A 14,889-nucleotide genomic window follows, 5' to 3' on the forward strand; every position below is an offset into this window, starting at 1 on the left:
GATCTTGTATATCACGTGACCCGCAGGTTCCTCTTCCGGACAACAACATCAGCAGTTGGGTGAGTTTCTGCTCAGAGTTGTCTGTTGTCTCTGTTATACAGTAGCGTTATAGAAACATCTTTCCTTCTTCCTCAAAGACTTAAAGGTCTGAACACGCTGTGAGAGAAGATTCAATGTTTCCGAAGAGACACAACCCGGACTCTCTTCGATTCCGTAGGAAGTGTCCGATTTAGCATCCAGTTTATCACGCAGAGGTCTGCTCAGTACTCATAAAGCCCTAAACACACAGCTGTGTAAAGATTGTTTTCCGTAACGCGTGCTCGCAGGTTTATTTACACACTCAATAATCCCAGTGTTGTCAGAATTTCTCATTTCATTTCATATTTTTTAAAGATAAGGATGGCATGAGCCTGAAACAGAGATTTGGTCCATATTGACATGATAGCATCAAATAGTTGCTGCACATCCCAAAGATGCTTTAAAAGACAGTGAACTTATTGTCATATAAAACTACTGGAGATTCTTTCTTTTTTAGACCATTCTCAGTAAACCCTTGAAATGGATGTGTGTAAAAATCCCAGCATAGCAGCAGAAATGATCAGACCAGCCCGTCTGCCACCAACAATCATGTCACGTTCAAAGTCACTTAAATCACATTTCTTCCTCGTCATTGGCTAATTAGACATTTGTGGTAACAGACAGTTGAATAATTGTACCTTTATAAAGTGGCTGTGAGTATGAATCGTTCATGGTTTCTCTGTTGAACGTATCTTACCCATTATATTGTATATTATATAGCTTTCTTGTTATATGTAAAATTGTATTTATTTAAATTTTTACTTTTTAATTATTTTACTTTCATTTTTTAATCACTTTTATATTTAAATATATTTAAATGTTCATTTGCTATTTATCTAGGGATTGAAGAGTAACGCAATTTCTATTCTCCGTATGTCCTGTACATGTGGCAGAATCGACAAATAAAGTTGACTTTGACTTTGACTTTGATCTTTATTCATTTATCTATTTCATTATTTATTATAAGTATCATGTACCTAAAGCAAAAAGAGTGTTAATTAGTTTATTTGGATTCAGCTATGATTTTTAAGTTTAGAGTCACAGCACTTAGTTTTATTTTTCATTTTCTAAATGCTTGTCGTGGCCGTTTAATCTCCTCCCCGGTTTCTTGTATGGAAAATCAAGAGCAGCCGGGGACTGCATACTTCAGCCAAGGCTGAGATTCTCTCACACATAATAAAGAACCCTTCCAAAATTTCCGATCCAGAACCAGAATCAAGTGCAAAATGTAATCTTAAATTGGGAAAAAACAAAGACATACAAAACAAACAAATCATACAAATTCATCCATAATTTTTGAGTACTCTGATAACAGAGAAAGAAACAAATCCACACATCATGTCATCAGTGACGGAGGGCTAAAAGTAACAAGCTGGTTTTCCGTCTAGTTTACGTTAACCGTAACTGAAGTGTTTACAAATACTGAGCGGAACAGCTGACTTTCATGCACAGCAGTTTATCGGTGTGATTCATGACAAATAACAGATTAATATACTGTGATTAGCAAACATTGTTCATCACTGAGTCACTCCAGACTCATTAAGACTGACCCAGAAGTACCTCCTCCTGCCCGGCGCTGTGATCTAAATCGTGTGCGCTCGTGAGTAAAACATTAGCTTTGGTAATTTAATTCTGACTGTAAATTATTTTAAAGGCATTAAATAAAATGCTCAATACTTACACGGGTTGGTGAATTTATTTGAGTATCCCATTATAGTGTTTCACACGGCTCACTACATCACAGATTGAGCAGAAAATTAATTTGTGTGAACAGTGCTAAAGTTGACGCCCACAGCACGATGTCTACAAATTAGCTTCAGTTTGGCCTGTTCTAGCCCACTTTTCAACCAATCAGCATTCAGCCTGGGCACAGCTATGCACAACATGTTTGCAGACTTTGCATCCCCTTGTTCGTAGCACTCTGCTTAGGTAAACTCTACATTACTTTCTAGTCTAATTTGCAGCAATAGTCTTTAAACTTGCAGTTATATCTAACACCCATCTCAGAGGGTCATTATTGGAACAGGCGGTGCTCAACTGATCAATTTTATGTAGAAGAAGATTCAAATTAGAGAATAAATGCCCCCCCCCCCCTATATGACTGTGCTCACAGCTTGAATATAAAACCTGGTTTAGCACAAAAAGTGGATAAACACCTGTTCTCTTTATAATAACTCTAATCTTTGACTGGGTTTTCAGCTTTTAGGAAGCAAAGAAGGCCTGATTATATTGAACTTTCTGTCAAAACCGATGAAGCAGGTTGGCTTTTTAATCAGTCAGTTACCCTTCTTTTTTTCCCCACAGGAAGTGTGGAGGATGAGCACAGGCAATGGGACCAGGAGGAAAGTTGGCAAGCAGCAGCAACATTTTAACAACATGGTGGCACCTGACCCTGAAACTCTGGCTGAGATGCAAGGTCTTTTTAGCAAAGTTAGAACGTATGTGAAACCATCCAGTGGGTCTGAGTGGTGCATTCCTGACCCGAACATTGCTCTCAGACACGCACCGGAACAGCACTGCCGTCTGCAGGCCCTGAAGGTTTCGCTGAATGACGTGAAGAACCAGCTCAGTGACAAAAATGTACAGGTGTGGCATCAGCACACCAGCTCCACCAATCGGGCCGGGAAGGTGATCGGTGCCGTCCGGTCTGCTGCCAACGCAGAGATCTGCACTCAGGCGTGGTGTAAGTTCTACGAAATCCTGGGAACCTTTAAACTTCTTCCAAACGAGGCTCTTCAAAACGGAGAGCTGAACACGGTCCATCTGTGTGAGGCACCGGGGGCCTTCATAACCGCTCTCAACCACTACCTCAAAACCAGTGAGGCCACACGATACTGTGACTGGAACTGGGTTGCTAACACCCTCAACCCGTACCACGAGGCCAACGGGGGAAACACAACCATCGCAGATGATCGATTAATTGCTAACACGCTGCCCTGGTGGTTCTTCGGCACAGACAACACAGGGAACATCATGATCCAGCAATATTTGCTGGATCTGCAGACCTTTGTGTCTAACATGCGGAGGATTGATTTGGTGACGGCAGATGGAAGCTTTGACTGTCAGGAGAACCCCGACGAGCAGGAGGCGCTGGTGGCGTCACTACATTACTGCGAGGCCACAGCTGCTCTGCTGCTCCTGAGCCCCGGCGGCTCCTTTGTACTAAAAATGTTCACCCTGTACGAACACTCGTCCGTCTGCTTGCTCTACCTGCTGAACTGCTGTTTTCAGTCTGTCACTGTCTTCAAACCCGCCACCAGCAAAGCAGGAAACTCTGAGGTGTATGTTGTGTGTCTGAACTATGACAACAAGGAGGCTGTGAGGCCTCTGCTCTCAAAACTGATTCGTAATTATGGATCACATCTAGCCGACAGGGAGGCACTTTTCCAGAATTCTGTAATCCCGGAGTCGTTCATGAGCCAGCATGTGGAAGTGTGTTCATACTTCCACACCCTGCAGGTAGAGACGATATCAGAGAACCTGCAACTGTTTAAAGGTATGAGCGCAGAGCAGAGGCAGAGGCTTGACCACATTAGGGACTGTGTGGCTCAGGAGTACCTACGGCGCTTCCAGGTAAGATGCTTTAAGATGATAGAAAACTGAGCTGATACAAACCTAAATATCCAGCTAGCAGAGGTTTGGGAGCTTTTATGAAAGTTAATTAGGATTCGAAGGATTTAAGAGTGCTGTAATAATGTTGTGCCCACAATTTAGCCTAAAATTTGGCTTGACTACTGGCTATACTCAATCATGGCTCTAGAAAAGGTGATGAGGGTTAGTCGTTCCACCAGTTTGGTCGGGATACAAAAAAACAAAACAAAACTTAAGAAACATTTTCCATCAATTGCTGTAAATTTATGTTTAAACATTCACTGAGCCCTGAGGGTGAAATTTCTCCAACTGTTGGACAAATTTCATAAATTTACAGAGACATTTATGCCCCTTTCCCTAATTTCATAATTTCTTTGGTAATAACTTTTATGATATTAAAAAGCCCCCTGAGTCCTTGAGAAGCCTAACAGAGAAATAAACTCAACTACGTCAGCACACCTGTCACTCCAGGCAGCCACGCCCTCACTTTAAACTTTAAAGCATAATTTCAGGATTAGTTATTTCAAAATTTAAGGTCAAACTATGGTGGGATGCAGATGAAAACTCAAGACTGTTCAGTACACATGTATGTTGTTATATGTTTGGCAAATCACTGCTCAGCAACAGCAGCTTTTCTTTGTTTCCAAATGAGAGTCGATGCAAGTGAAAAGCTCTGATGACAGCCATGCTTTCCTGTTCTCTCACATTCGCCCTTTCATTGCTCTTATGGAAACATAACGTCTTCAACTCAGAGTTTACTTTGATTTACTTTTAGTTATAATTTAGGTATCTTCCTTTAGTTTAAGTTTAGTTTTAGTCAACTAAATATCATAAAATTGTGGTAGACTAAATGTAAAGTTGACTAAAATACACAGTGAAAAGGTTTGTGTTGTCATCGGGGAGAATTTTCCACAATGTCAAATGCGAAATGTGTTGTTTTTTTTTTTCTTCCTCTCGACATTTTTTATGAGAAATGTGAATCACTTCCAAACTCGTTCTGCACTTCTACACAACTTAATTACTTCTGATCGGATCACGCCTTTCCAGAATATTTTCATCTTGTTTTTGTTTGTTGACCAAAGTGTCATCATAGTTTTCGTCCTTCTGCATTAGCTTTTAGTTATTGTCTTGTTTTCGTGAGGAAAAAAATGTCACTGACGAAAATTGCTGGTCAACAAAATGAACACTGCTTCAGCTAATTATTATTAATATTATTTTGCTTGTTTCATTTGTGACCGATGTGTGTGTGAGCAAGTGCACCAACAAGTGCAGCAGCCAGATGACTCTCAAACTTACCTGGAATGAGATTTAAATGAGCTGTAATTCCAATTAAGTAAACTCAGGTGTGTGTAATACATTTTATTTTGCAAAGCTAGACAAGCATTGATATAATGAAGCTTGATGTCGCTTTACACATAAAAGAATGACTTGCAGTTTTTATCTCGGAGTGAGGTTGGATTGATTCCCGGAGAGGCCAAAACCAGGCTGCAAACATGCATCCGAACCCTGTAAATTCACAAATCTTAATGCGTGAGTCCTTGGGGAGTCAGCCTCGAGTGGCAGTTAGAAAAGTTTGGTTTTTGGTGTTTCTGTGTTGGCTTCATTTTTCAGTCCGCTTGGGAATGCGCACACTTCAACTGGAACTACATTTTCCCCAAAGGGAGTTACTGCAGTGATACAAAACTGTGCAAGAAAAAAGTTAAAGACAGCAAAACAAAAAAGTGTGTGTGTGCGTTTTTATGATGCGGTCTCACATACATTTAGCACTTTGAGTCAGACTTACGGAGCTGGACGAGAATGTGTGAGTTTCAGAGCCTGTTCATAGAAGCGTTTACACATTCAGGCTCTTAACGTGTATAAAAAAAATAGTTCTTCCTGTCATTTTAAAATAGTCTTCTTTTCTAAAATGTTTTTTCCAATATTTTCCGTATTGTGCAAGCAACATGATAGTGCTGTAAGAAATTTGAAAGAAATCCATATTTAAGATGGCTTGAATACTCATTCTATATTTTAATTTTCAATTTCATTCTTTTTAGGTTAGTCATCCGGTTAGGCTGCAACTTTTATTTAAGAAACAATTTACAAATTACAGCAAAAATCTGAAATTCATTTTAAATCCAAATGTAGCCTTTTTTTAAAAAACATGATACTCTGACCCAACACTAGTGTGATGCTCCCAGAAGTCTAAATCTGATCACGTCTTTCTGTGTGCAGGTGTGCTTTCTCCCGCGAAGTCGATGGATTTCTCGTAACACCGTGATTCCTGCCTGCTGCAGCGTGTCAGCCGGACGGCCTCTGGGACAGAAGAAGCAAACGGGCTCCTTCAATGAGCGGAGGGAATTGCAGACCTTAAGCTGGAGGGAGCGTGTTCAGAGGGGTTGCCATGGCACCTGGATACAGAGACACTGGACTGAGGAGAGTGGGAAGGACTGCAAGCTGGAGGGACCCCTGTCCAACTGTCAGGCGGATTCGTGGTATGTTGTTGTGGGGACTGCTCTGCCTGCAGTCAAAAACTCTCCGTTCTGTGATGGAGGGTTGTTAAACCACTTGAACGAAGCACTGATGGACACAGCTGTAGATTGGACCCACGTGACTTCTTGTGACTCTTGCCATGCGGTTTGCACGTCCTCCATTTTGTCAGAGGTTGCAGGCCAGTGTGTCTTTAAAGCCGACACTTTAGGAGGCAAAAAGAAGACGCAGTGTCTGGTGTTTGGCAGCTGCTCGGTTTGGGGGATCTCTGATAGCCAAGCTGAGGATCTAGTGTTAACATTTTCTGCAGAGCCTTCATTTCCTGAAAGAGGCTCGGTGTTGCTGCACGATGGTGAGCCACTGTATCAGCGGCAGCTCTTAAGTTGTGTTATGTTTGCCCTGCAGAGCCTGAGCTCTGGGGACGCCCTGCTGCTGCCTGTGATTTCTGCTCTCACCCGTGTCACGGCAGCCGTTGTGCTCTGCCTGCACGCATGTTTTCGCTCCGTCTCCTTCAAGTGCCCTCCCCCCTCTGGAGGGTTTGGGACGGTGCTGGTGTGTGTTGGCTTCTGCCCTGAAGCCGCTGCCCAAATGCTGCTGGTTCTCACTGAAGTCTGGGAGAGCATGAGCCAGCTGTTAAGAGATGAGGAGGGTAAAAATGAGCCTGGTGGAGGCGACAGACAGGTGCTGCAGTTTGTTCCTATGGAGGAGCTGCTCACTGGAGGACTGACTGACTTCCTGTGGACCGTGAACTCTGAAATCATCCAACGGAAGCTGCATCTGCTCATGCAGGCATAGCGCTTTGGTGGGCTGTCACTGTGGTATACACTCTTTCGCTTCAGAAGCAGTTTCATCATGTTACAGTCCAGTTTATTTGCTTATGGAATCAGCAGACTGCTCAGCTGCATGAGCTTTCAGCAGTTAGTTACCGAATCGCTTTTGCATGTTGATATGAACTCATCTGATTTAACATTACACTCCTCTCACTTATTTATTACAACACACCTCCAGATATTCAGATCCTTTAGTGTGCTTCAACTCGAACCGACGCTGGCAGTCAGAAGACGTTTATCAGACTTCTCTTGATGGATGCAGTCACATGTGAGACATCTATCAAGTGGAGTCACAAACGTGGCATGGCAAAAAATGCAAATTACTTTCAGTACTTGATCAGCAGAAAATGTCCATGACCAAAGTCTCAGAGGGATTTCAGGATGCTAAATAAACAGCGGTCCAGCTGTCGGCACCAAACCTCCTGTTAGTCACGGATGTTTTGAGTTGACATCACAGAGAGCCTGAAGTGCCTGCTATTTTGCATCAACACGGTGTTTAATCCCACTGTGTTGAGTATCTTTTTATCTTTTATGCAGCTCTCCGTCAGATTACTGTTTCCAGTTAATTTCATTTGTGTCCAGTGAGGAAAACTTTGTACTGTCAACGGACAGAAAAAAAGTTCCATCTGTCATGCTCTGTACAGCTGGAGGGGGGAGTGTTGTGGGATTTGTTTTATTTGTCATCTTTTAAGTTTGTTTATTCTGTTTTTTCAGTATAATTTGAATTAGGAGTATATTTTGTTATAAAAATAATGTAAAAAGAAAAGTGGCTTTAAAAAAAGGACTTGGAGGCTTTCTTTTCTTTAAGAATGCTAGTTTACTTAAGTCTGAAGATAACCCAACTAGTGTATTAACTCCTTAATGTCTAGTCATGTGTATCATATTTGATACATACAGCTTTTGTGAGTTTTTGAGACTTATACATCATCCGTGTGATTTCTTTTTTCTCTCCCAATGAAAAACCAAAATAAAGTCCACAATACTCTCAAGCAATAAATTGCAAAAAATGTATGATAAAAATGAAATTTTATATATGCAAATTAATGTTTTTTTCACAAAAGGTTCAATAAACACTAAATAAATAAAAAAAAAAAGAAGAATGTTCTGGCAGTTGTTTCATGGCTCACACTTAGTTAGTTCCAAGCTCGGATAAATGAGGTTTTGATACTTGATTGGTTGAGACCCAGGTTAACAACACATGGTGCTTCTCTAGGATGGAGATCATGGTGTGACAGAAGGTTGATGCTGGGGACAAAGTGAGATATAGGCAGATGTTTTTTGAAGCCAACTTTAAAAAGGAGCATCCAAAAGATCAACATGATCTCGGTCCTGCGCAAAGTTCTTAAACTACTTGTCATTTCTTTATAGCTTGTTAGGAAATAGGTGCAGCAATTGTTTGTGATGTACAAACATTTGTGGAAACAGAGTATCTCCCAAATGACTAAGCAGCACTTCCACCACCATCATATTGTAGCTGTTGCTTTATCTGTTCAGCCATTGGTGGATATCTTTGTAATACACCACTTACATTTATATAACCTAGTGTCAGCATCTGTCAATGTAGAAGAAGCTGTTAAATCACCCTAACTGCAGAAAGTTCACCTCAGAGGTTTCAGAAAAACAAACCAATAAATTAAACCGATATAAATAGTTGTTTATTAGTTCAGACAGGTTTGCAACCAGGATGGTGACCCTGAAATAATCTGAATGAAACGGTACAAACGGTACATGTGAGTATAGGTCGAGTGAGATTAATCTGTAATATGGGTCAGTAATGGGGTCAAACCATTTAAAAACTGCCATTGTAAAAAGTAAGTTGTCTGGATTTTCATTATTTTGTTTAATACCATTCGAGTTTGATTGCAGATTATAGCTGAAAACCGGATCACTGACAGAATCGGAAAGTTATATTCCACTAATCTTTTTTCCCTTTTTGCCCGTCTCCATTAACACCACCACCCCACACACAATTTAGACCACAGAGATTCATACAGATGTACGGTTTAGGAGATTTAATCCAGCAAAAATAGGAAAAAAATGGATAGGTTTGTTTAAAAAGTGTGTAAGAGAGGGACTGGTGTAACTTCAATATATTTCTTTCTCTGTGTAATATTCTTCTCCATTCTGCCTTTGCAAATTATGCACACACACACATTCACACTACCAAATAACTGCGTGTGTGTTGTTTCTGTTGATTCTGACCACGGGCCACTCTGGACTTTAAGTCATGCACGGTCAGTTAGTTACCTCAGTTCGACTCTCAGCAGTACGAAATCTGCAAGACAGCGAGGCTTAGACGGACGATCGGCTTGAGTGAGGAGAGACTACAGACCGCAAACAAACGAATTTGATTATTTGATTTTTGCTTTTATTTCAGGGTTGAACAGAGATTCTCCACTTGCTCCTGTGTCTGCAGAGTAAAGATGTTGACAGTGAAACTCTCATTATGCAACAATAAAAAAAAAAAAAAAAATAAAGACCGCAGGAAGATGCTGGTGAGGAGGGACATGTTCATCAGAGGGAATCGGCTCAGTTCAGTCAGTTTTCTTTGTCTGATCTCACTTTCAGACAAGCTGTCTTGCTTGTTAGTCTCACTCTGTGACTTCAATCGCTAATCTGTGACAGAAATAAAATGGGTCGTAGTAAGGAAAGTATTAACATTCCACAAAAACATACCTGTCAAAACAAAAAGACTACTAAACTCTTGGTTTTATTCTGTGCCTAGTTTTCATAATCCTGTTTCACATTAAATTTGCAAAGTGTTTGAAAAAGCTCCGCAACAGCTTCTGCAGCAGGTTTTTACCTGATCAACAGTGTTTTTCACTTTTAGGCCTCACATGACTTCAAGGCTAAAAGGAGTGAAATGCTGAGGGATAAATATCCAACACATGATTGATACAACAGTACAATAAAACTGGCTTCCCCCCCCCCCCTTTTTTACAAAATACCCTCTGTGCGCAGTTATGCATTTTTTCTAATAAAACTATCAGAAAGCAAATAAAAAGACGATCAAAATCTAAAAGATTATCAAAGGGATTAAACCTGAATTACCAGCGGGGGTGTGACTCCTGCCATTACAAAAACAAGTCTGTTTATTAATCAAATCCCCAAAAGGAAAATAATTTCATAACAGATCCATCTCACCCTGATTTTTTTAAACAACAAAAAAACAAAGACATTGTGGCCAAAATGCCAGAGTTGAGGACTGAATATGGTACTAGTGGGTGACATCATGGGTGACTACTTCCATCTATGATAAGACAGTCTTTTGTATGCCTATTACTGACAAACAGCTTCTCCTCAGTTGTTTTGTCAGGTCCCACCTGTCTGCTTGACAAAGCAGTTCCATCAACCATCATCACTTCGATGAATATATCAGCATGTTTTCCTTCATGATATTTGGTCAGTTGATGAAGCTGTCAAAACAGATGTTTTGCCAGATGCTGTATCATCTTTGTGATAGAAGAAGATAAAATTGGAACTAAGAGCTCAATATCTGCTGAATGGTCTACCGGAGTTCTCAAAATCTTCAACTAGGAGTAGCTCATACTCACAGCAGATCTGTAGCATTACAAACGGAGCTCCAGCATCGAAGAAAATTCATTTTTCTCCATCAAAGCCTTGATAAGTTTGACGAGTACAATATGAAAAAAGACTAACACTCCTACATTTTGTATGATGATGGGAGGTAGCTAATCTCTTTAGACACGCTAAGGTTAAGAGTCCCGGATCTGACTACATCTGTGGACAGGTACTGAAAACTTGTGCTGGTCAGTTGAGTGGGATTTTTTATCACATTTTTTCAATTTCTTTAGAGTTTCAGATGGTACCTACGACTTGGAAACATGCTGTCATTTTTCCAGCTGCTGAGGGCAGTTCCTCTAAGGTACTGAATGATTTTAGACCAGTGGCTCTGACTTTCTTTAGTGATGAAGTCCTTTGAGAAGATAATTAAGAAGGAGATTTTAATGCAGGTTGAACATCACCTTGACCCCTTCCAGTTTGCATATAGGGCAGGAAGATGTTTGGAGGATGCTGTTGTCACACTCCTGCATTTCATAAGCATCTTGACAGCCCTAACACTCATTCAAGATTATTATTTGACTTTTCGCCTGCATCCAACAATTTAGCTCCCCTTACTTGCTGATAGGCTTTATAATCACTTTAAGCTTGATCCAACTCAGTTGGGTGCTAGACCTTTTGACTAATAGGTCACAATGCGTAAAGGTGAACAGTGTACTTTCTGATGTGCTCTCCGCTTCTGCTGGATCTCCCCGGGGTTGCTGTTTCTCACCCCTTCTGTTCATTCTGTATACGAATGAGTGTCGCAGTAATTTCACTAACAGACACATCCTGAAGTTTGCTGATGATACAGTGATCGTTAGTCTTCTTGTGGGCAACGAGACAGGACATGGGCAGGTTGTAGAAGATTTTGTGGATTGGTGTGATGAGTCCTTCCTTCCATTAAATGTGTCAAAAACAAAAGAAATTATTAATGATTTTTAGGAACTCTTCTTATAGCTCATCAACTGCTATGATTAAAGCTGCTGATATTTAGATTGTGGAGAGTTACAAGTATTTAGGGGTTGTTCTTGACCACAAACTGTGTTTTGATGCCATTACCAAAAAAGTTCAGCAAAGACTATTTTTAAGGAAAATTAGATCGTTCTCATCTGAATTGTTGTCCTTGTTTTACAGGAGTTTTATTGAAACTGTTATTTCTTTCTGTATCGTTGCTTGGTTTGGTAACGTGACTCTGTTGGAACCTTTTTGGTAAAAACTGCCAGCAAAATCTCAGGGCATCGGCAAGTCTGAGGCAATTATAACAAGCATGGGCTGAGGAAGGCTCATTCTATTGTTAATTGCTTAACCATCCACTTCACAGTGAGTCTGACTTGTTGCCCTCTGGCCGCTGTTTTAGAGTATCAGTGAGGAAGACTAAAAGACTCCAGGTTTCCTTTATCCCTACTGCAACCTGTCTCCTTAATGGTAAATAACTGTCTTGTGGCTTTTTATTATTGTTTTGTTTACTCTTATTGTTGCCCTTGCTGCTAAACTAATTTCCACTTGTGGGACAATAAAGTATTTAATTGATTTTTGTTGCTGGATTGAAACATAAAAATCAACAACTACAGAACTCACCTAACATAAATTTAATCTTTCTATCCCTTCCTATCCTTCCTTTGCCAGGCTCAAGGAGTCTTTAAACTCTCTGACTTCAGTGGCTGGAGCCCTGAATAACCTCCCCCCAACAAGGATGGAACTCCACCAAAGATTATTCAGAAAACAAAGGCAAAATTAATGACTGATACCTCCGCTAGACATTCACTTGTCTTAACTGTGGGAAACTATAGAAAGCTCTACAAAGGTAACTAAACATCCAGGAAACTATACTCATTAAAACAATGTTTGGCAAAAATTAATGAAACGTCAAAGCTGTTTGACTTTTTCAGCATAACCCATAACCTTGGCGACTCGGTCGTCTGTACGGTCATCATGAAGGTTCCTGTTTATAGATTTTAGAACCAGATCTTATGGATGATTTCGTTCATCAATAATTTCTCATTTCCTGTGATTTGTAAGCAATTACACCAGGTTAAGCTGTACTTTCGTCATTCACTGTGTCAAATATTTATTGAACAGGAACTTATAAATATCAGCTAAGACTTCCAACAAGGAGGTCACTGGGAAGTTCTAGAGTTTTATACAGCAGGTGGTTCTGTATGAAAAGAGAAGTAGATTAGCTTGTGTAGTAGACAACGTCTGAAGACTTTGATCCACAGGGAGAGCGAGCCCTTAGGCTGAGCTAACACAGTTACAGAAAGAATATCACAACCACAGATGACAGTCTGTCAGACAATGGTAACTCGAGCTGGTTCAGAAGTCCTGGCGAGTAATGATTAGAAAGAAACAGGTAGGTAGAGCCTGCCCATGTCCACCTCAGAGCTAAGGAGAGATCAAGGCAAAGGAGAAAGTGTTATGGTTCTGGGTCTTTTACAGTGCATTTTTAAAATTTTGGACCTTTGTTGATCCTGATGATTATCAGTTATCCTCATTTTGTTGCTTAGTTTGTTGCTGTGTTTTTCAGCTTTGTGATTTTATTGCAGTTACTGTTATGTTTTTGATATATCTTCTTTCACTTTACCCCGCCTTTCTAGTGTTCCCCATGTTTTGTCAGATTGATATTACCCTGTCTCCCCTTTGCCCACATCTCTTCATTTAGCTATTTATTCCCTCAGGTTGTCTTAGTTAGTTGTCACATCATCCTATTTCTTGGTTCTTAGTTTCCTAGCTCCCGGTGTGTTTTTATGGATTTCACTTCACCTTCAATAAAACATTGTTTTCATTGGATGCCTGCCTAAGAGTCTGAGTTTGGGATTGTAATTCTTCACTACCCCTTAGAGGAAAAGGAGAAAAGGAGGGGAAAAAACTAAAAGATTACCATGCTAACATCCTAAACCAAGAAATTATACTTTCCCTATAGCTTAATTTAGTCATTGTTAACATGCCAGACTGATGGAGGCCTTTAGTTTAAAGCATTGCTGTGCTTCTTTCAGGCTTTTCTGTCACACACGCTCTCAGAGAGATGATTAGGGTGTATTTTAACCCAAATCATTTTCTTAAAATTTAATCACATTTTTACGTTAGCTAAGTCAAGCAATCTGAGGCTGGAAACTGTCACTAATGCAAAAGAAGGAAATTCTCTGAGCCCTGTGACACACTGGCGACTGGTCCAGGGTGTCCCCTTCCTCTCGCCTTATGATAAGCTGGGTTAAGGTCCAGCCCCCACTCATGCCCCGTGATGCTGAAGAGAAGCAGAAGAGAATGGATAGATGGAAAGTCTCTGCGGGAAAACCTTGAAGGGAAACCACTTGGTCATGCTCAGCACTGCATGCTTGATGACTATAGAGACTCTTTCTAGACTTAAGATAACAAATCAGTTCCAGTTATTTACTTGCCAAAATATTTGTCATGTTAATATAATAAAAACATGCACAGCACATATACAATGGTGAAGTAGTCATTATTATATAATCTCAAAACAGATACTAAATAACTATGTAAAAAGCAAACATGCAGTGCTTGTAAAAGTTGGGTGAGTTTTGATAGTTACGCTCGAGGAATGTGAAGGATGACAGTTATGTATTATCTGTGACGAGGCGAGGAACAGAGCAGAAATAAACAGCGCTAAGCAATCACAGAGAACATCTGCTCTCTGTCACCAGCACACCACAGCGATGCAAACGAGTCGCTCTCTCTCCTCCTGCAGATGTTGTCTGACAGCAAACCCACTTTGTCTGTCTCATACAGGAAAGATGGATCATCTAAAAGCACACAGAGGAGAGGTCAACCTCTGAATTAGAATATGACACACGAGGCATAGCACATCTGGCATGGTAGTAGCAAACAATGCTTTTACAGTATGAGCAAGGACACAAACAAACATCGACATGCAGAAAAGGCACATTTTAATCTGTGGTAACAGCTCCCAGCAAGCAGCTTGTGAAGTTGCTGTCATGGCCAAAAGGCTTTTCAGAATCACAACCGAAAGCAAAGCCTTCTAAAATCTGCCGAGCAGTCACTGATAGCAGTGTCATGCCACTGTTTTCTGCAGCATTAGTAGAAATGTTAAGAGGAAAGACATTAAAAAAAACCCATAGATAAGTAAACTATGACTGGCTGTTCATATAAGTCGCCCAGTGAGATAAAACCTACATCCTAAATTTCTATATCCTAACTGATTGCTGCAGATAATATTTGAAGTGATACATACATAATCTTACATTAATTCTCGAGACCTTACTGAAAGAGAGTATGCGGTCTGGATGTATTAATCCTACTTTATACAGCTTAGGAGTCTGTGGGGAAAGAAAAAAATGCCACAGGAGGAGAAAGGAGGCATTTAAGGTTACAAATCTTT

The 14,889-nt window shown here is 40.4% G+C and overlaps 1 protein-coding gene across 3 annotated transcripts; it reads left to right on the forward strand.

Moving 5' to 3' along the window:
- Nucleotides 1-7,892, forward strand: cmtr2 (cap methyltransferase 2). 3 transcript variants are annotated; one of them, XM_026169354.1, is made up of 4 exons: nucleotides 1-59; nucleotides 138-254; nucleotides 2,383-3,651; nucleotides 5,884-7,892. In XM_026169354.1, the coding sequence occupies exons 3-4, from the start codon at nucleotides 2,395-2,397 to the stop codon at nucleotides 6,931-6,933; spliced, it is 2,307 nt and encodes a 768-aa protein (XP_026025139.1). In that variant the 5' UTR covers nucleotides 1-59; nucleotides 138-254; nucleotides 2,383-2,394; the 3' UTR covers nucleotides 6,934-7,892. The 3 variants fall into 3 exon arrangements, with proteins under 3 accessions (XP_026025139.1, XP_026025129.1, XP_026025137.1); XM_026169344.1 differs by lacking the exon at nucleotides 138-254 and having other exon boundaries at nucleotides 3-59; XM_026169352.1 differs by lacking the exon at nucleotides 1-59 and having other exon boundaries at nucleotides 66-254.
- The last annotated feature ends 6,997 nt before the right edge of the window (nucleotides 7,893-14,889 follow it).

Source organism: Astatotilapia calliptera, chromosome 1 (assembly GCF_900246225.1).
Source record: "Astatotilapia calliptera chromosome 1, fAstCal1.2, whole genome shotgun sequence".
NCBI lineage: Eukaryota > Metazoa > Chordata > Actinopteri > Cichliformes > Cichlidae > Astatotilapia > Astatotilapia calliptera.

Excerpts from the sequence above, each read along its gene's own strand:
- cmtr2 (XM_026169354.1), top strand. The coding sequence starts at position 2,395 with ATGAGCACAGGCAATGGGACCAGGAGGAAAGTTGGCAAGCAGCAGCAA. Across the intron at positions 3,652-5,883 it reads AGTACCTACGGCGCTTCCAG|GTGTGCTTTCTCCCGCGAAG; the intron begins GTAAGATGCTTT and ends TTCTGTGTGCAG.